The 25,367-nt window shown below is 36.6% G+C and overlaps 1 protein-coding gene across 4 annotated transcripts in view; it reads left to right on the forward strand.

Moving 5' to 3' along the window:
- Nucleotides 1-25,367, forward strand: part of mib2 (MIB E3 ubiquitin protein ligase 2) — a 75,979-nt gene that overhangs the window by 34,737 nt on the left and 15,875 nt on the right. For 3 of the 4 annotated variants that reach the window (XM_055167494.2, XM_073867420.1, XM_055167493.2), the window contains exons 2-11: nt 194-577; nt 889-1,060; nt 11,129-11,235; nt 13,384-13,578; nt 13,658-13,800; nt 14,825-14,932; nt 16,185-16,289; nt 21,677-21,839; nt 22,190-22,323; nt 25,178-25,326. In XM_055167494.2, coding sequence (XP_055023469.2) covers nt 194-577; nt 889-1,060; nt 11,129-11,235; nt 13,384-13,578; nt 13,658-13,800; nt 14,825-14,932; nt 16,185-16,289; nt 21,677-21,839; nt 22,190-22,323; nt 25,178-25,326 — 1,660 coding nt within the window. Of the gene's footprint in view, nt 1-193; nt 578-888; nt 1,061-8,287; nt 8,608-11,128; nt 11,236-13,383; nt 13,579-13,657; nt 13,801-14,824; nt 14,933-16,184; nt 16,290-21,676; nt 21,840-22,189; nt 22,324-25,177; nt 25,327-25,367 lie in introns of those variants that run through there. The other variant, XM_055167495.2, reaches the window with a different exon arrangement.

A 25,367-nucleotide genomic window follows, 5' to 3' on the forward strand; every position in this document is an offset into this window, starting at 1 on the left:
TAATAAAAATGTATGAATTTACTAGTACATCCTAAAAACATAATCAAGACTAAAAGGCCATAGTAGGACCTTTTTAACAAATCAGTATTTAGTGCGAAAAACAGTTAAGCTCATGAAACAAGTGAGCATTTAATCTGAAGTGCATCTGGTTAGTTTTCAAAAAGTGATGATTTTCTTTTTATCCTCTGTACAGTCACCCCTGATCTGTCTCCAGAGACCCCCCTACTCGGAACCCTTTCAATCCCTGCACCTCGACCCCAAGCAGCGGTCGCCGCCCTTCCCACAGCCCCCCTAGCACGACCTCACAGAAAGCCCAGTGAGGCAGGCAACGGCAGCCAGCCGACGCGCGGCAGCATGGAGGTGGGCATGCGCGTGGTCCGCGGCGTGGACTGGAAGTGGGCTAACCAGGATGATGGTGAAGGCCATGTGGGCACGGTGGTGGAAATTGGACGCCAGGGCAGCACCACCACGCCTGACAAAACAGTGGTGGTGCAGTGGGACAGTGGAACTCGCACAAATTATCGGACCGGCTACCAGGGGGCCTATGACCTGCTTCTGTACGATAACGCACAGATAGGTGAGACAATAATGGAAAAAATATTTGTTTATTTCGGTTAAAGAGTTGTCATGTTTTTTAAGTTAAGCATGAAACTTTCCTTTGGAGTCTGGAACGTTACTACTGTTTGAGTGTGAAATCGTTGCAGATGTTTTTGTCATTGAAAACAATTCACCAGCGCATTGCCAGTAAGTTCACCTGCTTATTGACAGGACTCAAGAAGTTCACTGCTTACTAAAACTATATTTTTACACCAACAGCCTGGATTATCCATGATGTGCATAATATTTTGTACAGTTGCGTACATTCACGTTCTCCTGTCTTCCTTTTAGGAGTCCGACATTCAAATATAATTTGTGACAGCTGTAAGAAGCACGGGATTATGGGAATGCGCTGGAAGTGTAAGGTGTGCTTTGACTATGACCTGTGCACTCAGTGTTACATGAACAATAAGCATGACCTGACACATGCCTTTGAGCGATATGAGACGGCACATTCACAACCGTGAGTATTTTTTCTCTTTCATATCACCCTGCATTACTTGTTCTGCAATGACTAAAGCATAAAGCTCTTCTAGCCATATCCAAATGTCAAACTAGCCCTCTCGTTCTCATGAAACATCAGCCCGAAGAACAGATTTTTATTTGATATGCTTCTATGTGCATTTGTCTTTTATATGCAAAGTAAACTCCTAAAGGAATATTTTGGACTAAACACATTTGGTTTAATGAATGAGTTTAACTAAATCTGGCACAATTACTTTTACTTAATCTGCTATTTCATACTGATATATTAAAATGTTTTACAGTAATGCACTTACAAATGTTGACAGATGCTATCCAAAGAGCGTACGTTGTGACAGGTGATGCTTTGTTGATATACACTTACAACCAAGATTGTGTTTATTTAAGGTGACATTTTGGGATGTTCTCATTTTAAAACGAGTTGTGGTGTGGTTTTATATGAAAATTAAGAAGGTCTGTGTCTTCATTTAGATTAGAAGTAAGCATATGTGTGAATGTTTGTATTTTGTATCAAGCCCACACATTAATCTTTATTTTTTCTTTTTATTGGCACTTGATTACCAAAAGGCGGCAAATGCTTTCAGTAGTGTCGTGTGTTATGAATGAGTAATGGCCCAGTAAACTCACATACCATACAGACACCAGCAGATGCCTAAGTAGATAAACACTTTAGTTTTACACTGGCATAAATTCACAAATACATCTGCTGTAGTTTTAGAGAATGCTAAAACTGTGGCCACACATAGTGATATGCAAAAAGATGCTTGCTTTGCAGGATATTCATAGTCTGTTTATACCTGGTTGTTCATGGCCGCGGGAAGTGGGGGTACTGCAGCACCCTCTATTGGCGAGAGAGAGATTTTTTAAGTAAAAATATTTTGCACAATTTATATCTTACTTATGAATATTTTAGGAAATTATTATTGACACACGTAGGTTATTACGTGTATTTTGGTTTTTAATTTCATTACTGTCTGCCTACCCATCCGTGGCCTCATCCGAGCGCACTTTCTCCGCCTTGGGTCTTTTGAAGACATGGGTACGTAGCACCATGACCCAGAAAAGACTCACACACCTTTCGCTGATGCATGCCCACACAGAAATTCTCCCTGGACATTCGTCCCCTCACGAGAGACGTTGGACTTTATTATACAACCGGCGCAATGGGCGACGCGAGTGTCTTTTGCTAGAGTAAAGAGCGCGTTGATAATATGCGCAATTGCGCATATACAGTATTAGCGGAATGACAACGCAGGTTTGTTTATCACATACATGGATGCGCAGCAGCACAAAAATGCTTTTTAATATGAAAAATTAAAAGATTAAAATGTAAAATATTATTATTGAGTCTCTTGGACATAAATGATGACCGATTATGAGACGTTAGAAGGCGTAAAGAGCTGCTTCATCTGTAGCTAAGTAAGTAAATGCTTTGCTTTAAACAAATGCATCTATTTTAAATGCTACCCCACGGATTTATTGTATATAATCACTCTGTTCTGTCCAAGTGCTGAAATGGCTCTCCGCACGTTTGTAAATTCTTTATCTCTTGTTTGTAACAAATAAAGAATTTTTACAGTACAAACCTTATGCATACTGTATATTCATCTGAGAACTGATGATGTCTGTGTGTTTCAGACCCTGGCTGTGTGCACTGAAGTGTATATGACAATAAAGTTGTAAATCTCAATGTATTTATTTTTAAAATCTATTTTAAATAGGCCTATAGGCTCATAAGTTTTTTGTTAAAAAAAAATTCACAGCACCCCCTGTTCAAAATGACTTCCAGCGGCCCTGTGGTTGTTTGCTCTGAAATTACTTAAAAGATCACCCCACTACTACATCACATAAACCTAATGACCTAAAACAAAGCCACACGCTGTTTCTGTTTATCTCCTTTTAATTTTGAGTACCCATAGAGGAGTATTACACCCTTCAAATCTCATAAGAATCTTTATTTTTTTTTAGATTTATAAAACCACAGATCAGCTCTAGCAAATGTTTCTGGAAAAACACTACACTGTTCACTACATGTTAGTGTCGTTTACATATGCACTTATGTGATGATTGCCAGCAAAACACAGACATTTAATGCAGTTTTACTTACCGCCTGTGACTCATGACCTGGTTGGGACCCCATTTCAACCAAATCCAGCGTTAAAGGGGCCATGGACAAGACTTTTTTAAGACGTCAAATAAATCTTTGGTGTCCCCAGAGCACATATGTAAAATTTTAACTCAAAATACCATATAAATAATTAATTATAGCATGTTAAAATTGACACTTTGTAGGTGTGTGCAAAAATGTGGCGTTTTGGGTGTGTCCTTTAAAATGCAAATGAGCTGATGAAATTCAAACACTGATCACATCGATGGGGGTTTGTTGCAATTAAAACTCAATTGTGCTGTAAATTATTTTCTCTCTCTGTTTTTCTGCACTAAATGACAGTGCTGTGGTTGGATAGTGAAGATTAAAGGGTGGTATTATTATAATAAGAGCACCTCATGACATTATAAGTAGAGCCAAATTTCAACTCCCTATTTTTTCTTGTGCTTGTAGAGAATGGTTTACCAAAACTAAGTTACTGGGTTGATCTTTTTCATTTTTTTTAGGTTGATAGAAGCACTGGGGACCCAATCATACCACTTAAACATGGAAAAAGTCAGAATTTCATGCCATGGCCCCTTTAAACAAACACACACGCAAAATTCTAGACAAACTATATCCATAGTTTTAATAAGATTGGCTTACTTGGAAAGCTGAACATATGGCGTTTTTCTCCTTGCATCCAAAAACTTCTTTAATGCCATTGTTGAGTCTTCATATAAAACAAAGCTGTCACGTGCAGCGATGCCTTTGACTTCTACTCAAAGGAGCCAATGATAATGATCGTCCTCGTTCTCACTCTGATTGATGTGTGGGCGTGTTTTTCCGGATGAAGTGCCCATAAAAGGAATATGGGGTCACTGATACATAACGGGTGCCCATGTTTGAAAAAAAAAACTTTCTGAAACTTGTATGAAAGAGGAGGTGTGATACTGGCCCAGAAATACTCTGTCACACGCTCAAACACTTTGCATTTGTTTAGCATGAGGATTACAACTCTTAAACTGTGTTAATAAGTCAGAATGCATGAAACAGCATTACCCCCCCCACACACCCCTCCGTTTTGAGTCAATTTATTGTTACGTTTCAGTTGTAGTTTTCCGTAGTCATATTCATGATAGACAGCTGAATAAATGGGGATATTAAGTGCCATATTAATAATAAAATAATAGATCGTTTTAAACTGTTATTTTCAATATCAGCCCATATTGGTGAAAGAAAACAAATACATCAGGCACTGTTAAGAGACTTGTGTCTGTTGCATCTGTTTATCAGACAAATCTAATCTGACCTTCATTTCCCATTATCTATTACAAGACTTTCTCATATGTGCTTGCATGATGTGTGTTATTGTGCAGTTCAGTTAGATCTTAGCAGAAGAACATTTACACAACACAGCAAGTGTTTCAATGTGCTTTGTGTAAATAAAGAGACATGCTGCAGTTTGTTTGATGGAGGTGTCATATACAGAACATATTAGAGATGGTTATAATTGTCCAGCATTGGGCTCAAAACCCAAACATCACATGAGGGTCACACGGGAATATCACTGAACAAGCATGACACCAGCACTACAAGCAAACAAACAAACACTGTCTGTATACAGCTTTCTTATGTAGCCCAACTATTGAGTAAGGCAAGAACGCTAGTTTGACTGAAAGCTGATGCAACCAACCCAGAATAGGTGCTATTTCAGCCAATATTTGCCATTTTTGCATGAAATGTTCATCAGAGAGACAGACAGATAGGAGGTATCGCCTGAGGTTCACATTTATTGATGTAACCTCACACACAACAGCGTATTGGTCATGAAAAATCTGTGATGCTATAGAGTATAAACAGAAATGATACGGCGTTGTACTCCAGGATTGTTAAAGGTAGGTTGTTTTAAGAAAGAACTGCATCTTTTGTCAAAGCTTTGATTCTGTTTCATTATCTGTACTGTTTTATAATGTGCTTCAAATACACTGCTACTTTAAAAGTTTCTTTAGTGACTGCGTGTAATACATTATTTCTGGAACACATGATTAATATTTTTACAAGATTCACAGAACAGACAGTTTTCAGTAAAAATGTGACCTAAAAACCCTAAACATGATGGAGAATATAAATTAAATGTGTTTCCTTCTTATTACGAACCGACAGAAACTGTTTTGAGGAAGAGGAGTTTTTGTTTGGTGTGATTTAATGGTTAAATTTGAATGTCATGGTTCAAATGTGCTCTGAGGTGATGTGTGTTTGTTAGGAAACAATCCAGCATATGGCCTCCCTTATGTTTGTTTACCAAGGCAAAGAACAAAACAGCCTAACTTGTTAATCGGCTTTTGTCATGTTGTTGTCTTGGGTCTTCTCTAAGCTCTCTCGTGGATCTACTGGTCACGACATGTAAAAGGGTTCTTTCTTGTACTAACATTCCCAAAATATCCTTAGGTACCAAATTTTGGGATGTACTGGATACCATGGGCGTCGGAACCATTATAAGTGGGTGGGACAGGACCCACCCACTTTTTAAGACCAACGATAATGGACCCACCCACTTTTTCTCTAATTTAGCACATTTGTCTTTTCCCTTATCAAGGCGCTGTTAGTCAAAATCCATTCCATTAGAACAGTGATCCTCAACCTTTGCTTTTTTACACCGCGGACCCGTTTCAGCTTTAAAAAAAAATTTGCGGAGGGAGGGGTCGCTGAGTTGCTGTTTGAACAAAGTGCTGAAAAACCTCCTAAACGCTTAAACGGAAGTAAAGGTCAAACATCCATGCATTAAGAAAATTAATAACTGCTTTATTTCTAGTGTAAAACCATATTATGGCGAATTATTTTAATTTCACTATTTCACGAGTTTGCCTGCCCATTTAATCTTAATAATTAACGGTAAACGAACTTAGCTTGCTGTTCTTAAAGGCAGCTCGAACCTTAGGTCGGACTCGAGCCCCAAGTTCAAGAAACAGAAGAAAAAACGGAGGAGATGAGGAGGAGAGATATGAATTGCGTCTGTGCGCGGAGGCATGGAGACGTTTAGCAATGATAAATGACACCGGTTCCTTTCAAACCTATACGTTAAAAGTGTATGCTACTTGTTAAAATATTATTACTGCAGTAAAATAGTTTATTTTGATTATGGTGCCACGATCACTGGATAATTGTAAAGTTTTTTTTACAGAAGCCTGCAATTACTTTTCATGTGATTATTACAGAGATGAACGTCTTCACATATTAACATTATTTGCAAGGTACATTTGCAAATGATTCATAAAGTCATACCTCTGCAATTGTTTAATCGATTGTATTTTAAAAGTACACATGCTCAAACTCTTATGACAGCATTGTTTCCCGATGGATACCATTAAATAAAATTTTCTCATTTCCAGAATCTCACATTTATATTTCTCTAAGAGAGAGAAAGAGAGATTGGGTATATCAAATAAAAAAGGTATACAAAAATTGTACCAGTTTACCTTCATTTATTTTTCTTACCTGTTATTTATTTGTCGTGGGGACCCACCCACTTTTCATTTGCTTCCGACGCCCATGCTGGATAATAATTGATAGCTCTAACTGTACAGCTTTTTTTTAAGAGAGGTGTGCTGTTATTATACTTCCCAAGCGAGGGGCAACCTTCCGATCTCTCTGATGAAGCCAATACGGAAGTGACTTAAACTGCAATTCATAGACTGGCCGCTGTTCATGTTTCTGAACGACTGGCTGAAAATGTTCATTTTTCACAAAATAGAGTAACGCGAGTAATGAACTAATTTCAATTTCAGTAATTGTAACTGCGTTACTTGATAAAAAAAAAATACTTTGTAACATGCTCATTACCGCTAAAAGTAGTAGAATTACAGTAACAGAATTACTTTGTAACGCGTTACTCCCATCACTGTTTTTAACACAACTTGTGTTGTCCCTTTCATTTATTTTAACATGAAATAACGCGTTAAATGGCATGACACACACATTGTGTAAAAAATAAACACATCATTTTTTACAGTGTAGGGTTGCCAGTAGAGCTGCATGATTTTGTATAAAATGAGAATCACGATTCTTTTGCTTAAAATAAAGATCACAATTCTCTCACGATCCTCAATAACTTCGTTAACTTTGTTTTAAAGATGTACAACCCCTGAACATGAACATTAGTTTAACATTAGTTTTTACAGGTGCAAAGAATTATGCTTCTGAAAGTTTCAGATAAGTGTACATAATCTTTAAATTCAGCTAATGTTAACTGTGGAGTGATTATGTATTCATTTTATTTAAATAAAAAATGTAAGTTATTTTAAGTAGCCCTATTAAAAAAAAAACGAATAAGTTTTGGTGCAAATTGCTATGACGCGGTTTGGTGGAAACATTTGGTGGCAACCAATCCGAAGGCCTAACCCTTTGCTTGAGAGGATTCCAGGGAATGCATTTGAGCGTCAGAGCATTTTTTTTATGCTCTAGCTGGCGGCGTCCATCGGGTGAATAAATCTACATGCACGCTTAATCTTGACGCCCACTTGTGGCCAAATACAGGAAAATGTCATGCAAGAGGTCAAGTGCAAAGACAGCAAGTGTGGTTATTTGGACACAGCCAATGTTTCCCCCGTGCTAAAAAGAGATCAGATTCGGAATAAGAACCTCTTTTTGGTACTAAAACAACGTCAAGGTTCTTGACGGACGTACGTGCGCATTGCTCTGCCTCACTCATTCTCTTTAGTTTCTGTTTCTTTCTGTCTAACTTCTCGACGAAAGCATCCGCTGTACCAGTGGAGCGAACACGAGCGTGAGCACATCTGGCTTGCACAATAATAAATGTTACGTCAAGACGTCATCGTGGCCACTGTGATTGCGTGTCGTCGAGGGGTCACGATCTTTTAACGATTAATCGTGCAGCTCTAGTCGCCAGATCTGCCTACTAACATACAGGTATGTAGGTAGGTACAGTACGTGTCATGGGTAGATGTGTATGTAGAGATGTACGGAAATAACTTTTGGAATTCCTAAATTGTCTGTTACTTATAAACGGATAGTGACACACAAACCTTTTGGATTACATCTAACCTTTGATCTTGGAGATGCACCTTAAATGCCAGACTGCTTAGAGATTTATCCAGATTCTGTTTTAAGCCTTCAGACGGTACAGGTTGTTCCATATGTCAAAAGCCAGCAAGAAAGCACCAACTTAACCTTATTGCTGTCTATGTGGGACTTTAGGAGAAAACGAGAGCTGTTTGAGGGGATCTATACAGTACCTTACAAAGGGGAAAGACCTTCACCTTGTTTGCCTTTTGACTCGTTTACACTTATGTTTGATGAATGTACTGGAGATCATGGAATATTATCAGCTGAGAAGCAAACGTTGATGGTTGACCGTTTGGATGAATTATGGGAATAGGCAGTTCCTTTGCTCCTCGATCAGATCAGATCTTTACTATAAGGTACGTGGTGTGAGTCTTGTGTTGTTCTGTTGAGTTGTGCTCAAAATGTTTGCCAGGATCTTTCGCAACTTGCTCTTGAAACTGCTCTTGCCCAAGTATCCTTTAGTTTGTTGACACAAGACAGCCTGTCTGTCATTAGCTATGTTGAGAGCATGTGTTTCAAATTGTGCTGTACTTGTACAAAATCTGACTAATGTCCTCAAGCCCACATTCACATATGAGAAACATCAAATTTCTTCTTTACTCTTCAAAACAATGAAACAAGATTTCATTATATTCGTTTGGCAGAAGTTCCCATGATGCAATAGGTCACTTTGTTCATATATATGCACCTCTTCTGATGTTTATTTCTCATCTTTTTAAAATCATGTCGTTATCTTCTCATTGAGATACAGGTAGATGTATAATCATTAATTTTGAGATGGTTTGGTTTAGGTAACTGAAAATATCACAGCTGTTATGTGAAAATGTTGGCTTATTTACAAGTGGTCTTGTGATGAGCAATGCTTGGCTTGTTTTAATGTTTACATTTTTGGATTTGGGAGGTTTTGTTCAAAGTCTAAATATTCAGTCTAAATATTTTATTAGTAAGTGTGTCTTCTGATAATGGTATCCATGACTTTCAAGATGCTTGTCCATGTAGACTTTTAGGGGCTTTTTACACCTGGTCACTTCATGTGTTTTCTCTGATTGGATAGCTATCTGATTTGTTAAAACTGTTCCATTTACATTTGGCCACATAAATGCGTCTTGGCAAAACGGATATCAATCCAATCTTTTACCCCCGCCCATAATGCAAATACACTATTATTACTCTTTGTTTAATATCATTTAAGTTTGTCATTAGAGTCTTTTATTGATTCTATGAAGCTTTTTTTACCTGCTGTCGTCGCTCCATAAAGCAACGAGCGTGTCGTCTCTTTGCCTCTTTGACGGCTAACTTTCAGGTGACGTGCTTACGTTTGGGAGGAGTTAAACGCTGAAAGATGTGGTTTCATCAATCAGATGTTTTTACACTTGTCCAGTTTCATCTGAAATCCGTCCCAGACCACCTCCTGAAGTGGTTTGAGCGATCAGATTTAAATTTCTCGAAAACGTTTCTGATGGCATTTACACCTGGTCTTTTTGCTATCAGATAGCTATCAGATCAGAGAAAACGCATGAAGTGACCAGGTGTAAAAAGCCCCTTAGTCACAATTTAAATAAATCTTAAAGATGAGTTTTTTTTTATTTAACCAATATTTGAATCCATGTATGAATCACTTAAATTATGGTTTAATGCGCTGTTAGTCGTATCAGTCGTCATGTTGTGAAAATTGGTCCTTTTTAGATTTCCTAATATCCAAAAGACAGTGAAAAATATATGGTTCAAATGAAATGTACCATTAAATAAACATTTTCTTCCTAACAATAAGCATTATTTTAACTATTTTTAATGACATTCACAATTTTATATAGTTTGATTGCACATAAAATATATCACTCTAAATGCACTTTAAGTTGCAATAAACTATTACTTTTATTTCCTAGTATTATTGAATAAATATATAATATGATATTATACAAATATCTGGTTCAGGGTTTCGCACAGCACTTTGCAGTTCGGGTGGCACGCCTAAGCTGTGAAACCCTACCGCCTTAACTAGGTCGTCCAAAAAAAAGCAATTTCGCTGCACAAAAGGCCACCAAGTGCATCTTCAGACCGCGAGCGGGCACGCGCGCCCACACGGCCGAAATGAGATAAAGATGTGGTCCAGCATGTCTGGAAGATAGCCAGTTAAAACTTGTGTCCGTGAGAACTGTAAGTGGACTTATGTTTTGGGTTTATTTAAGCCTGTTATTGAATTAGTCTATAGTTCTTGCAGTTTTAAAGTAAGTTAGCTGGTGATTTTGTTGTTTGAGCAACCTGCTAGCTAGGTTTCACGTGCCTGTTAATTCTATATAATTGTTGAGCGCTCTTGCTCACTTTATTTATCTGCATTATTTACATGCTACAGTAGTTAAACTCCTTTAAGATAATGTATTTAATAGTGGGAAATAATCAGTTTTTACAATCTTCACGCTATCTATCATCGTTCACCAGTCGTTCTTCAACATCTGCTTCAGTTTGTGTTTATTAACCCTTTAGTTTTACTTCATCACGCAGCTATTCCCGTTAGAGGTAAAAACATTTAATTGTGTTCATTTTCTGTCATAGTTTCTTCAAAATGTCAATAAAAAGTTTTATTTGAGTGTTTTTAATAAAAATATTTTCATCATGACGTGTACACCCCGCCCCTTTGATTGGCACGCCCAACCCTACCACCTTAACAAAAAAAATTCTGCGGGAAACCCTGTGGTTTATTATAAAAGTATTAGTTGCTATACATATATGCAATAAAAGTATCTGTTATGACATAAATAGCACTTGTTTGTGAATTAAAAAATCGGTCATGTTTACAAAATGATTTTTTGTAATGAGCTGATGTTTGATAAAATGAATGGTATTAGAAACATTGCATTGTCCTTTTCTCAAACTCAGAGTAATCCTGACGCCGAGACAGAACCTGTCCAGAATCATTCTGAAAGGAATCTTCCAGGGTGTAAAGGTGGTCCGGGGACCCGACTGGGATTGGGGTAACCAAGACGGTGAGGCACACATTCTCTCATCTTCAGTCTGCATTTTTCATAGTGGTTTTGAGCTTCAGGGAATGATCTTGGCTCAATAAATACAAGTTAAACTCTCCAGTCAGCATATGTGACATGCTGCCAGTTATAATGTGTCCTTCATAAAGCATGCAGTAATGTACTTAGAATAGAAAAACTTAACCTTATTCCCAAGTTATAACCAATAGTTAACAGTTCACATAACACAGTAATAATATAAATGCTTTAACCTAAAAATTCTTACTTAACATTAAAAAATAACTTGCCGATGTCTTTCCACAGACTTCTGCTGTATCTGCACTAGGTTGTATAGACAAGGAAAATGTGACTTACACTAAGGAACAAGTCAGATAAATTTCTGTTGTAATAATAAACAGCATGTCACAGATGCTATACATAGAGTTTAACTTATACTGACCCCAGAACATTCCTTTAAGAGAAAACAACATTTTGAGATGTTTTCCATAGACAGCACAGAGAGTGAAGTGTGAATCTGAGCTCTAAGTTTAGCTTGTAGGACCTCTGAAATGAATGTTTGTAGTTTTATCATTTGTCTTGTATATAAATATATATATATTTTTAAAGGAAAGTGTCTCATTACTTTTACTTTACAATTCGCAATACATGTACGTAGCTTGATGACTGAGTTTGAGTGAAACAACACTGTGTGTCAGATAAAATGATTGATCTTGTTGGATATTTTGGTGTACTGTCACGATACTTTAGTTTTATTAAATGCTCCTTTAAAGATTTTATATTGAGGACTACAGTAAGGAATAAGTCAAAATGTCCATGCAGAGTTCTTTGATTTATTAAGAAAACTCTTTTGTGTCTGTAAGATGTCTAGTGAGGTTCTCTATCCCTCAGTAGTATTTGGTGATGTAGTTTGTTAGCTGTGTTTTTACAGTTGGTTCTTTTTTGTGTTTCTAGCTGGTAGTTACCAATGCAGGTCATACTGTATTTTTAGGACCATTAGGGTTTTTTAGGGGTGTGACGAGACACTTACTCCACGAGACGAGACACAAGATCGACAAGAGTTTTACCCTTTTTAAGAAATCCTAAAATAATAAAATAAATGAATGGGGAAAAAAAGAAATCACATAATTTTACTAAACTAAACTAGGACTGTCCATAACAATTATTATTTTGGTAATTGATAATAAAGTAATTTGATATTTTTTGATGATAAAAATAGACTTTAATGAGCAATAACCTTTAAGATTACTATGATAATGCTATAATATTTGGTTCAAATAAAGTATCAGAACCATGTAGGCCTGGGGTGACCATACGTGCCATTCTTCCCGGACGCGTCCTGGCCGGGATTTTGGTGCGTCTTCCGGAGGTCGTGTTTGTTGACCGTATACGCCATTCAGTTAAAAACATAAGACATACAAGCGTAGTTTCATTCTTACCTTAAAATTTATGGGTTGCTTTTCTGTAATAATAATAATAATAATAATCCTCTATGACATATGCGGTCGACGGGTGCGACTTCCGGAAGACGCACCCGAAATCCTGGCCAGAAGAATGGCACGCTAAGTAAACCCATGAAAACATTCATTTATGTAAAATCAGCATTATGTATTATAACAGTTTGCCTGCAGAGGGCGCCAGCGGACTCACGATTGTTTTTTTTACTTTCGCGTCGGGATCTCGTCACACCCTTAGGGTTTTTACATTCTTAATGATGATGATTGTGATGAAACTTGAAAACAGCTATACAATAATATCAGCATAATGTATGTTTTCTTTTTTGTCTTTAATGTTTGGTTGAAACCTGACCTGGTCGTGTTCTTGACAGTTTTCATGAGATTGCCCATGTTCCCCTGTGTATGAGGTGGCCGTGTTTATGTTTCAGTTGTAAATATAGTACTGTCAGGAGATTTTAGAAAAGTAAAACAATGTTGTTTACATTTTGTTGTATTGTTGTAACATTTAAGTTTACATCCATATTTCTTTCCACTGATATTTATTCATGTGAACAAACAGGTGTGCATCTCAATATTTAAACTTCATATTATTACATGAATCTCTCTGCTGTTTATAACCTCCTAAGCAGCTGATTGTGTGCCGATACTCTGCGTGTCCCACTTCTGTCCATATCCGTCTTCGTGTTTGTGTGAGCAGGAGGTGAAGGAAAGGTTGGGAAGGTGGTGGATATCCGTGGATGGGATCAGGAATCTGGTCGTAGCGTGGCTAGTGTTACATGGTCCAACGGAACCACAAACGTCTACAGAATGGGTCACAAAGGGAAGGTGGACCTCAAATACGTTTCTGATGTTCAAGGAGGATTTTACTACAAAGAGCATCTGCCCAAATTAGGTAAAGGCATTAAACGACTCACAAGTCACAGGGCCAGGCGAGTGTTTTATTTGACATGTGTGTGTGTGTGTATGTGTAGGTGAGCACGCTGAGCTGCAGCGGCAGGAGAGTGCAGACAGTCACTCATTTCAGCAGGGTGATAAAGTCAAATGCCTGCTGGAGGTGGACATCCTCAGACAAATGCAGGAGGGACACGGAGGCTGGAACCCGAAGATGGCAGAGGTTAAAATCTAAGATAATGTGAACTTTTAGCCATTGCACCCTGCAAAATATTAATGCGGGAATCCTGTAAGCTTTCATGTGTGTACAGAACAGGATTAAACATTAAAATATATGTTTCTATAATTTTTATTATAATTTTAAAAATGACGACTTTTCTTTCTGTTAATGTAACCTGGGTAGGGCAGAAGTAAAATGAGTATCTGAGTAAGATAGGATGAATGGGGCTAGGCTAAATGGTAACACATTCACAAAGCGCTGTACAAACATTAACCTCTCGACGCGCACTAATTCATGGGTGGGATGACGTCAGTTTTTTTAACGCTGCTAACAATATCTATATAGCAAGCGCATGCATTGAAAAAAGATAAGAAAGGTAAGAACATAGTAAAATATTGAAAAACGGTGGTGTTCTCCTTTAAAAAATACAGTACTGTGCAAAAGTCTTCGGCCACCATGCTACCATTAGATTTGTTGTTTTTGCAATTATGTAGTGATCATATCATTATTTCTCAGTCTCTTTATTAAAATACAACCAGAAAATACAGGAAATATGTATGAAGTATTAAAAACAGTATAAAAGTATAAGCTGAAGTGTCAAGTATTTAGGGTTAACTCCTTTTTCCACTTGAGCAATAGCAGGCAGGTGCAGGATCTCTTAAACCTTAATACAATTAAATCCTAATTTCTAATTCTAATCTAATGAGATCAGGACTTCAGTCTCCTCAAAAGAGTTCAAGATGTGTTTAGTGCCAAGAGAGGTCACACTAAATACTCACTGATGTCTGAAGAAGACATTTAGTTCTGAAAATGGTATTTTCTGTTTGCATCTTAAAAAAGAGTGAAAAATAAATATGGATGGACATTAAAACTTTGCTAAAACAACAAAGCTGGTGATGGTGGCCTAAGACTTTTGCACAGTACTGTATGTTCGACTGTTTTAAGATTGAAATTTGTGACTGTATGCACAGCTAATGTGTATTTGTATGTGTGTGTGTGTGTGTGTGTGTGTGTATTTTTTTGTTAGTACATCTCCAGAATTGGCACCGTTCACAGGATAACAGACCGAGGTGATGTCCGAGTGCAGTATAGTAACAACATCCGCTGGACGTTTCATCCTGGAGCTCTCACCAAGGCAAGCATGGAAAGACAATCCACATTTACATGAAGACAGCACGTGAATGCTGTACATCGCTCTATATTGTATATGTTTAGTTAAAGCCAATGGCAAGGCTACATAATACTCAGATTACCCACCCAGTTCTTAAGAGACACAAAATAAAAGCAGAAGAAATTACGCATAAATGATAATAGTCTCTTTAATAATAATCACTCAAATACACATCATTTAGAAATAAATAACTATTTACAGTGAGGAAAATAAGTATTTGAACACCCTGCTATTTTGCAAGTTCTCCCACTTAGAAATCATGGAGGGGTCTAAAAATGTCATCGTAGGTGCATGTCCACTGTGAGAGACATAATCTAAAAAATCCAGAAATCACAATGTATGAATTTTTAACTATTTATTTGTATGATACAGCTGCAAAGTTTATCATTTGCATGTGTTTCTAAACCTTGCAAATGTTAACAGTCAGTTACATGTCTTAAAGTGAATGGAAACAGCACATGGATCTGTGCTTATTTGGTCTTAAAGTGGCAGTATACCCTCAAGCTTATGCAATCTGCTTATGTTTGTGTCCTTTTGTTAATCAAACAACAGAAGACAAAAGGAAAATCACTTCTGTAGCTTTAAAAAGATGAATAATATTTAATATATAGAATAATGAAGAGTGAAGAAGGGCTATTATGATTATATTTATTTTCCTAAATACTAGTGTTGTACTTTATTTGTAACTTTGTTCTTTGCTTTTCCATATGCTTATACAATTTCTTGATATATTCTTGTTTAATTTGTTTCTTATTTCCAGTTTTTGCTCATCCGAAAATGATTCGATCCATGACTCGTAATGTAAAACGTAATGTAATCCATTTAATCACTTTATTGTAAAATGATGTCATTTAAAAGTAGACATTAAGGTCCACCCTATTTCACCTCAGTTAAAAATGTCTGGCCTCGCAACTGGTTAAAGCTGTTAAAGTTGTCTATATCTGTAAGCCTGCTGTATATATTTAAATCTCTCATGAATAGCTATCCGTGTCTATTTATATCTTATATCTTATGGTGGACAGATTGTGAGTCCAGTGAAGGAGATTACTGTAGATAAACCTTTAGATGACTTTGACTCGTGGGTGTTTTAGGAAGTTTGTATTCTTTTAATAGTGTCTGACCCCTTCATGCCCTGCACTGTTCTCTCTCTCTCTCTCTCTCTCTCTCTCTCTCTCTCTCTCTCTCTCTCTCTCTCTCTCTCTCTCTCTCTGTGCAGGTTAATACATTTGCTGTAGGGGAACTGGTAAAGGTTCTTGATGACATTGAGTGTGTGAAGCGGCTACAGGTTGGACATGGAGAGTGGACAGACAGCATGGCTCCAGTAGGTTCCCACTAACATACACCATATTAAACAGGACATAGTGATATTGTGAATGTTTACTATAAATAATTAAATATATATATATATATATATATATATATATATAATGTAATATAGGTTAGCTAAAGAGCATGCCATTGGATTTTTTGCAAAAATCTTGTTTGTCCTAAAACTAGCAAGATAAAAGAAGGTTTAATAAAAAATAATTCATCATTCAGTTCGATTCAATTTTGGGATCAATTAAAACAGTTGAAAAAAAGTTGAAACTGTTTATTGTGTCATATCAGAATTAAATGTTTATTACTTTTTACTCTACTGATGTGGGAATGTAATAAAAACAATAGTGTTTAATTTTTTAATGTGCTTAAAAAAACTCTGATGCAAAAGCCTCTAAACGCCACCTCTGTCAAAAAAGATGCTCTTGGCATGAATTACACGTATTATACAAATTTATCTTTAAATCCGCCTAATCTTAGCCTCAGGTCATTCAGAAATGCCGGTTTGTTGGCAGAATTTGTTAAATGGTTTATTCAGAAAGGATTGTGGAGAGTGACTGTAGAGAAGATAGGGTAACATTGGGAAATGAGCATGGATCGCATTCAAACACTTTTGAGTACTTGCACCTGAATTCAACTTGAATGTGGCAGCCATATTTATCAAAATGCCCCCTAATGTGGGCTTCAGTTTCTTCATTTTGAATCCTGACTTTCAACATTCACAATGCTTCTAATTGAATCTTTAGTGATTTTGCAACAGTTTACTATGTCTTGTCCAAAGAAGTAGATGTTTTTAAGAAGTGGAGGTTTTTGCCATAAAACCTTGCATGCACTTAGAGCAGTGGTCTCAAACTCCCGGCCCGCAGGCCATTCGCGGCCCACCATCCCTCTCTTTGCGGTCCGCGTCTGCTGTCAAAAATAAAACCTGATCTAGTCTGAGTGTAATCAGTTTGTGGAGGGTTCTTTGCTGCTGCTCTGTGCCTCCGAATTAAGTCACTAAGAAAAGTGCGTACACTACGCTGATACTCTCTCCTGAATGCATAGATGGCGCCATTACCGAAAGCTAGTTATTTTCATTTATAAGGTTTTAAATGTGTATATTTCTACAATAAAACTGCATGAATTACCCTCAGAAGGCCTTTGTTCATCCCCCTGTAGCCGTTTGAATTACTTTTGTGAAGGATGGATGCAAATCTTTTGGACTTGAATGAGGTGGACCCCGTATCTTTACATTTAAAAACTGAAAAATCTAGGACATTTTCTAAAATAACTGAAAATGTGTGTGTCTGAAAAATGATGGATATATTCATCTCGGAGGGTTTGAGGGTGAGTAAATCATGGGTTCAATATCATTTCTGGACAAACTATCCCTTTAAACATTATGGGCCCTATTTTAACGATCTAAGCGCATTGTCTAAAGCGCACAGCGCAACGTCTAAATGGGCGTGTCCGAATCCACTTTTGCTAATTTAACGACGGGAAAAATCGTTTTTGCGCCGAGCGCATGGTCGAAAAGGGTAGGTCCTATTGTAATGGGAGTATTTTGGGCGTAACGTGCAGTAAACCAATGAGAGTCACAGCTATCATTCCCTTTAAAAGCAAGTTGCGCTGGCGCTATGTCTAATCCCTATTTAGATGACGGACTTTGTAAACTGAAAAACTAAACGGAGGTAGAAGATCCCCAGATTAAGATTAATGTTAAATAATTGTGTTGTTTTTCCCTTATATTTAAATTGTTATTTTTTTATTAAAACCTTTAAAACCCGTTTTCTTTTAGTCATGGAAGTAAAAAGCAGGCTTGTAATTGCTTTAAATGTATGGCTATCCAATATCATCAAAAAATAATTTACAAGTATGTAAGATAAGGTTTGTACTCTAAAAATACTTTATTTGTAACAAACAGGAGATAAAGAAATTACAAACGGCTCTCCTCACGTTTCAGCACTTTGGACAGCGGTTTTTTTAGCAAAGAGTTTTTTTAAGCATTACTTACAAATGTTTCTCATCTCGCCATATCCACAGGTACATCATATACAATAAATCCGTGAGGTAGCATTAAAAAAAACTAGGGCTGTCAAAATTAACGCTTTAATAACGCGTTAACGCAAATTCATTTTAACGCCACTAATTTTATTAACGGAGATTAACGCAACGCGCAATTTCTGTTTGACCCTTGGTCCAGCCCATAGTTGAATGAACAGAGACGCAGACAAATGTGACTCTCTCTAAATGAGTAAAAGGTTTTCATAGAAATAAGAACATTAAGCAAAAGCAAATCGTCTACCAAATCCAATGCTCTAAATGCTCGTTGGACATCTGATACGATCTTTATTTATACGTCTGAGAGGTGTAACGTTACCGTCCTCCTAATGCTTAATCTAATACAAAAATGCGTCTCAATTCATTTTGGTTTCGCTTTTATGCATGACTTAGAAAATAGACTGCAGGACTTGCTTGATGTTAAAAGAGTCATTAAGAGAGATAAAGTTCGGTACCTGATTAATGTTAAAGAGTTAAGAGCGACAAGACTCAAAAGCGATCCCCTCACGCTGACTGACTGATATCTGAAGCGCGTGCACACAGACGCGCGAGTGCGCGACCCGGATATATAGACATCTACACAAAATTACAGTTTTAAATATCTGTTTTGATAAGAATTTTGATAAGAATTTTTGATAAGAATTTTGATAAGAATTCACTCAGGTAGTAATAATCTGTTATAATCTGTTATGTTTTAAGTAAATGTTTGGTTAACTGTTGGGTAAAACTATCTGATGTGTAACATTATATTATCACTTAGATTTTAAGCAGTCTGTCTCAATGTCAATCAAACAAAAGGAAAAAAAAGTTGAACATACATTGATGATGTTTTTGCTTTGTGTGTGCTAAATCTATTAGTTTTACCAGTGATTTTAAGCTATTGATGTGGTAATATAATGTATGGATGTGGAAATGTTTGTGGTAATTTGACTTTCAACTTCAAACACGTGTAGTTCTGTCATATTTTGTTATATTTCAACAAATCATGCATTGTTCTATGTTTTAATAGAGAATGTCAAAATATGAACAACTATTTTTTAAAAATTTGCTAATTCCGACTCAACTTGCCAGCACAGGTCACAAATGATGCAGCAGCAAACAAAAATGGAGAAAGAAAAATCTTCTGAAAGGAAAATTCATATACAAAACAATGGCTGGTGATTCTATTAAAATGTAAACAGACTGTTGTTAACATACATTTGCATAAAGCATCTATATATGTATATATGATTAGAATATTAAAAACCTGAAAAGTGTTAAATTAGGGTAAATTTAGAATGGATAAAAATGTGCGATTAATTTGCGATTAATCGCAGTTAACTCATGAAATCATGCGATTAATCTAGATTAATTTTTTTAATCTATTGACAGCCCTAAAAAAAACATTTAAAAACAGACGCATTTGTTTAAAGCAAAGCATTTATTTACTTATCAGGCTGCAGGTGAAGCAGCTCTTTGCGCCTTCTAACGTCTCATAATCAGTCCTCATTTATAAATATGTCCAAGAGACTCAATAATAATCTCTTAAATTCAATCCTTTAATCTTTCATATTTAAAAGCATTTTTGTGCTGCTGCGCATTTATGTACTTTGTGATAAGCAAACCTGCGTTGTCCTCCCGTTTAGGCGCATATTACTAATGCGCTCTTTAAATAACATAAAACATATTGCGCCATTGACTTTAGACTTTAGACCAGGTTTTTGTTGGTCAATGGCGTAGTCTATTTTAGTTGCCTCAAAATAGCAACGCGCCAACAATGCGCCTGAACACACCTCGTTTTTCAGACCAGAACGCCCATGGGCGCAAATGCATTTGCTATTTAAACAACGCGGCGCTAAACGTGAAAATTAGGGTGGAAACTAGCGAAAGACACTTGCGTCGCGCATTGCGCTGCATTGCGCCGGGTGTAAGATAGAGCCCTATAAGCCTCTGTGTTAAATAATATAATTTTTTCAACATGCATTTGAAAAGCAACACTCGTCAAACATGATCATTATAAATGAAGAGTTTGGTTCCAAAATGCGATAAACGCCTTTTTTTTTTAAATGAGTTACTGCCAAAATCAGTGTTATATCAGGTCAGTACTTAAAAGTAAATTCTTAATTTTACACAAAATCCAATCTTCGCCATGTTATTCTGTCATCTTTTCTCTCTTTTTTCCCAATACGCGATATACGCCACTCCTCCTTTTTTACAGAATGCAATAAATCTGCTCCACAAATCACAGCGCACCATTCAACGCAATGTAAACAAACAATGGCGGCGCATTGAGTACACGAAATCCTGGTTTTCCTCATCTACTTTGTACTTCGTGATCAACAAACAAACAAAAACAAAATACTTTAATTGCATTGCTAAACCTGTGATGGTTTTCTGTGACGGGAAAGAAACGCAAGCCATCGAATAACTTGCGCGAGAGGCACTCGGGAGACGACCGCTTGTTCTCCGGACAGCATCTAGCTTCTGTCATGCTAACACATTGACCCCAGGGGATCTTATGAATAACTTTACATTATTTTACTCAAAGTCAACGAAAATCAAGCAGGACCAAAACATTTTACAGCTGATCGCTGTGAAAAATGTTAAGCGACGACATCAAGTAACCGCAGCAATGACAGTGATCTTAATATGATCTTAATATGAAGTGTTTTGATTAATGCCATTAATGTTTATTTTTTAATCATTGTATACCACTAGTCAACTAAATAAATATAAAATGGCAAAGATGAATGCACATTTATACATTGATTCAATAGATTTATAGCATTTTGAAAAAAACTGTCATGGATTTATTGCATTTTGTGGAAATAATAATTCGTTTTTATAATAAATCTTTGAAAATCAAGTTATGGATTTGAATTTTTTATGTTTTTATAACCTAAAGATGCTATGTGAAAGTTTGTAACAGAAAATAGTGGTTTTCATCTTGTCACTTTCTTGGTATAGAAAACACGTTTTTACCAAATTTGTCAAAATGGATTTATTGCGTTTTGGAACCAAACCCTTCATATATTCTTTATTATCATAAAGATACCTAAAAAGGTTTGAAGAACAGCAATAAATAATATGCTTATAGGCTTTTACTGGAGCTGCATGTGTAAATGGTTCCTCTTCTTCAGTACATGTTGAGTTTCTGTCCTCTGGCTTTTAGATGTAGCAGCATTTCACTGATATTACTGAACCTAAACATAAGCGGTCTGATAAAAATGCTCATTTACAAGAAAACATGTCAGACGCACTTGGAGGGTTTTGCATCTGAGTTCTTCATTTGTTCCAAAAATAAAATGATAGCATAACTAGCATAATTTCGAGTTTATTTATTTTATATTGTTTGTGTGTTTTTCCTCGTAGGCTTTGGGTCAGGTTGGGAAAGTGTTGAAGTTGTATGCAGACGGAGACCTGCGTGTGGCATTTGGAGGTCAGACTTGGACCTTTAACCCCGCGTGTCTGTCTGCTCAGCCCGGTGAGGTCGATGCCAATCTAATGACTGCTGAAAACTCCAGCGAATCAGGAAGTAAGACCTCACAGGAAGTGACCTGCTGAGACTCTGAGACATTTTTACTCTACATATATCATTTTCTTTGGCATTCTCATGGTTGAAATGAAATAACATCATCTTCTCTTCCACTTCTTTTTTGCTGCATGATAAAACCTCGCTATGCTTTATTTTTCTCTTTTACCTTCTGTGCCAATGCTTTGGTGTCTATGTGTGATGTGTCTTTTTGGTTGCATGGACATTTTGACTCATACTCATTGGTTTAGTGATGTTTTACCTGTGAGACACGTGAATGAAAATGTTCTTCTGATTTCATCCCATAAGTTTTCTCCTCTCTCTCTCTCTCTCTCTTTCTTTCTTTGGTTCAGGTACGGTCATTTCAGTGCTGGAGAAGCTTCTGTCTCAGTCCACAGAGCAGGATCATCCGGGTCGACTGGTCATTGAGGCGGCACACGGGAGTGCTGTTAAAGTGCGGGAACTCGTGCAAAAATACCCGGACAAGGTTAGTGGAACAAGCAGGTTGTATTGTTTGTCTCACGGCCTGGGAAAATTCAGTCCACAAAAAAGTGGATTTGGTTTGTTGTTTATCTGATGGTGGGGAATGTCTAGTGGTTTTGAGTTATTTCTGGAGGATTATGGCCTTTCCCGCCATAAACCACCAGAGAGAGGCTGAGGCTTCATAACAGCGCTCATACATTTATCTATTTACAGGAAGAGGGACATTTTTGTGAGGTACAATACTTCACTGTATTGCCACTGATGACATCTGGTTTGCAAGGACAATTTAGGATCATTTTGGTATACAGTAGTTACAACACAATATAATGTTTGATTTCCTTACCAACCCACTTTACATTCATAAATGCATTCAGTGTGTGTGTGAATGTCAAATATTTCAAAATTTGTTTCCTAAGAAAACCAGTGTGTGTTGTATTTTAAGCTTGAATGTTGGCATCTGTCCTGTATCCAAAATATTCCTAAAACACCAGAGTCCTCATCCTGTTGTGAATTCATCTTCTCTGTTTCTGTCTTACATCATTTGTAATATCATGACCTGGGCTGCCATAAGAGCGCTTTTTACGAGCTACTTAATGAACGTTCGTTATACTTTCACGTGTGTTTCCCAAAAATGTACTTAAATACAATCGCACGCAGCGTGCTTTAAGTGCTACTTACTGTACGAGCTATCTGTTTGTCAAGTGCTGAAATGTCACCTATAGAGAATGACTCGTAATTGAAGCAGACGCTTGTTTTAAAATGTTTAGCCTGGATCTTCACCCGATGTGCATTTAATAATATTGTTCAATGGCTCATTAAATGTTTTAATAATTTGTGCCATGTGAAATGATCTTTTACATATTTAGTTAAGACTCATCCCATTGTACGATCCTTTTGCAGTTTATATTATTATTATTATTATTTGTTTATATTAATATCTTTCTTTGTGCAAAACGTTTATTGTACACTTACTTTACCTGCACTGATTTATACACCGTTCTATGCCTACTGTACACATTATATTAAGCACAACCTTTGTTCATTATTAACCTCACAATCTGAGAATATTGTAAAAGCTTAATAATACAATCTCTCTGCTTGACACATGTGAACATCATCACGGATTAAAAACCTTGCATGTGGTTGATTTGAAATTTTTATATTGATTTCTTTCATTTTTATATTAAACCAATAAACAAAGACCAAACTAATAAATAAATATATGTTTCAAAATATTACATTATCGTCACTTGTAACAATGCACTTAGGGATTTTTGATTACTCCAAAGAACTCGTAAATTTACTATGATTTATAAGATACGATGCTTTTTGGAAACGGCCCATAAGTCTAAGTCTAAGATGATTCGTACGATCGTTTTTACGATCTACTTAGCTTTACGATGCTTTTGGGGAACTCGGCCCTGATCGTTTTTTGCGGTGTCATGTGCTAACAACATCCTATTCTTTCATGAATGCTTTAATAACTACATTTTAATTTCATCTTACAGTATAGTAAGCCAACATTTTTTTGTTCATTTTTTATTTTGTTTATAATTTTGAGTGATGCATTTAATTTATTTAAGAGATCTGTTTTTTCTCTGTGACACTTTTCCCCTCTTGTGTAAACACAATAATGTATTAAAATTATACCTTATGTTACGACAAACAAAAAACAAAATATAAAAGTCTTGAAATCATGCTAATTACAAATTGTGTACGCTCACATTTGATTCAGTTTTTGATGAATCGAACAGCAATAGTTAGCAGCCAGACACAATCAATATTTGACAGTACAATAAACAGTACAGTAAATAAGGAGCTCAGAAGCAAAACTGCTAAGTGCCACCAAAAATGAGATATATTAACAAGAAGATACAAGACATATTTTACATTCACCAAAGACTTTCGCTTTAAATCTACTTAATCCCAGCCTCAGGCTGTTTAGAAATAAAAGTTTTTTTATCAGAATCTGTTAATCGCCACATCGATTTTTCAAGTCCTCAAAGTGCACGGAAGACGAATGTAAAACGACATGGATCGCATTTAAACCTGTGTCCCTTGTTAGTACTTGAACCTGAATACAACCCATGTGGTAGCCACATGCATCACAGCGGCCCCTAACACGTGCTTCAGTTTCTTCATGTTTACATTTTCAATTCTGACATATTTGCAATGTTTCTAGTTGCATCTTTAATGATTTTGCAATGTCTTGTTCAAAGAAGTGGACTTTTTTAAGTGGCGATTTTCCCCAAAAAGTTATCAGACCGTCAAATTAGTTAAATACCAATGAACTGACTAAAGTGACATTTGTCAAAATACAGAATAATTGACGACGAGAATTGAATTATTCAAGAACAATGCCACAAAAAGTGTTATGTGGCTCAACACGAAGCAGAGTGCCGTTGAATCACGGGTGTGTATTTTTTCCAATAATTCAATGGACTGGAGTCAGTTATTCAGATTATACCACGCTTACCACAAACATTGCTCTGGTGGTTCTTTATTTAAGACATTTGACAGATCAGGTGTGTGTTTATTGAAAAACATTTCAATAAACATTTAGACATTTCTCAACCAATCAGAATAAAGCATTCATCATCCTTGTGGTATAATGATTAATATAACCTTTTCATTACAGTGAAATTACTGAAGCTGAACATAAGATCTTGATAAAAATGCTTATTTACAAGAAAACATGTCAGACGCACTTAGATGGTTTCCCATTTGAGCTCCTAGAATACAAAAATCAGAGTTAATATATCTTATAAATAACTATATACCCAGTATAGACCGTGTGCACTGTTTGGCACTATATGTCTATAAGGTTGTTTGATTTTCAGTACTGTGTTTGTGTTCAGGTGGATATAAAGAATCAGGGTAAGACCGCACTACAGGTAGCTGCCCATCAGGGTCATGTGGAGGTGGTGAAGGTTCTCCTGCAGGCCAACAGCAGCATTGAAGCTAAAGATGAGGACGGAGACGCAGCGTTACATTACACTGCCTTTGGGTGAGCAGTCACATCTAATTCTTCTGTTCAACTGAGGGTTA

The sequence above is a fragment of the Misgurnus anguillicaudatus genome, chromosome 5, assembly GCF_027580225.2.
Source record: "Misgurnus anguillicaudatus chromosome 5, ASM2758022v2, whole genome shotgun sequence".
In the NCBI taxonomy this organism is placed as follows: Eukaryota; Metazoa; Chordata; class Actinopteri; order Cypriniformes; family Cobitidae; genus Misgurnus; species Misgurnus anguillicaudatus.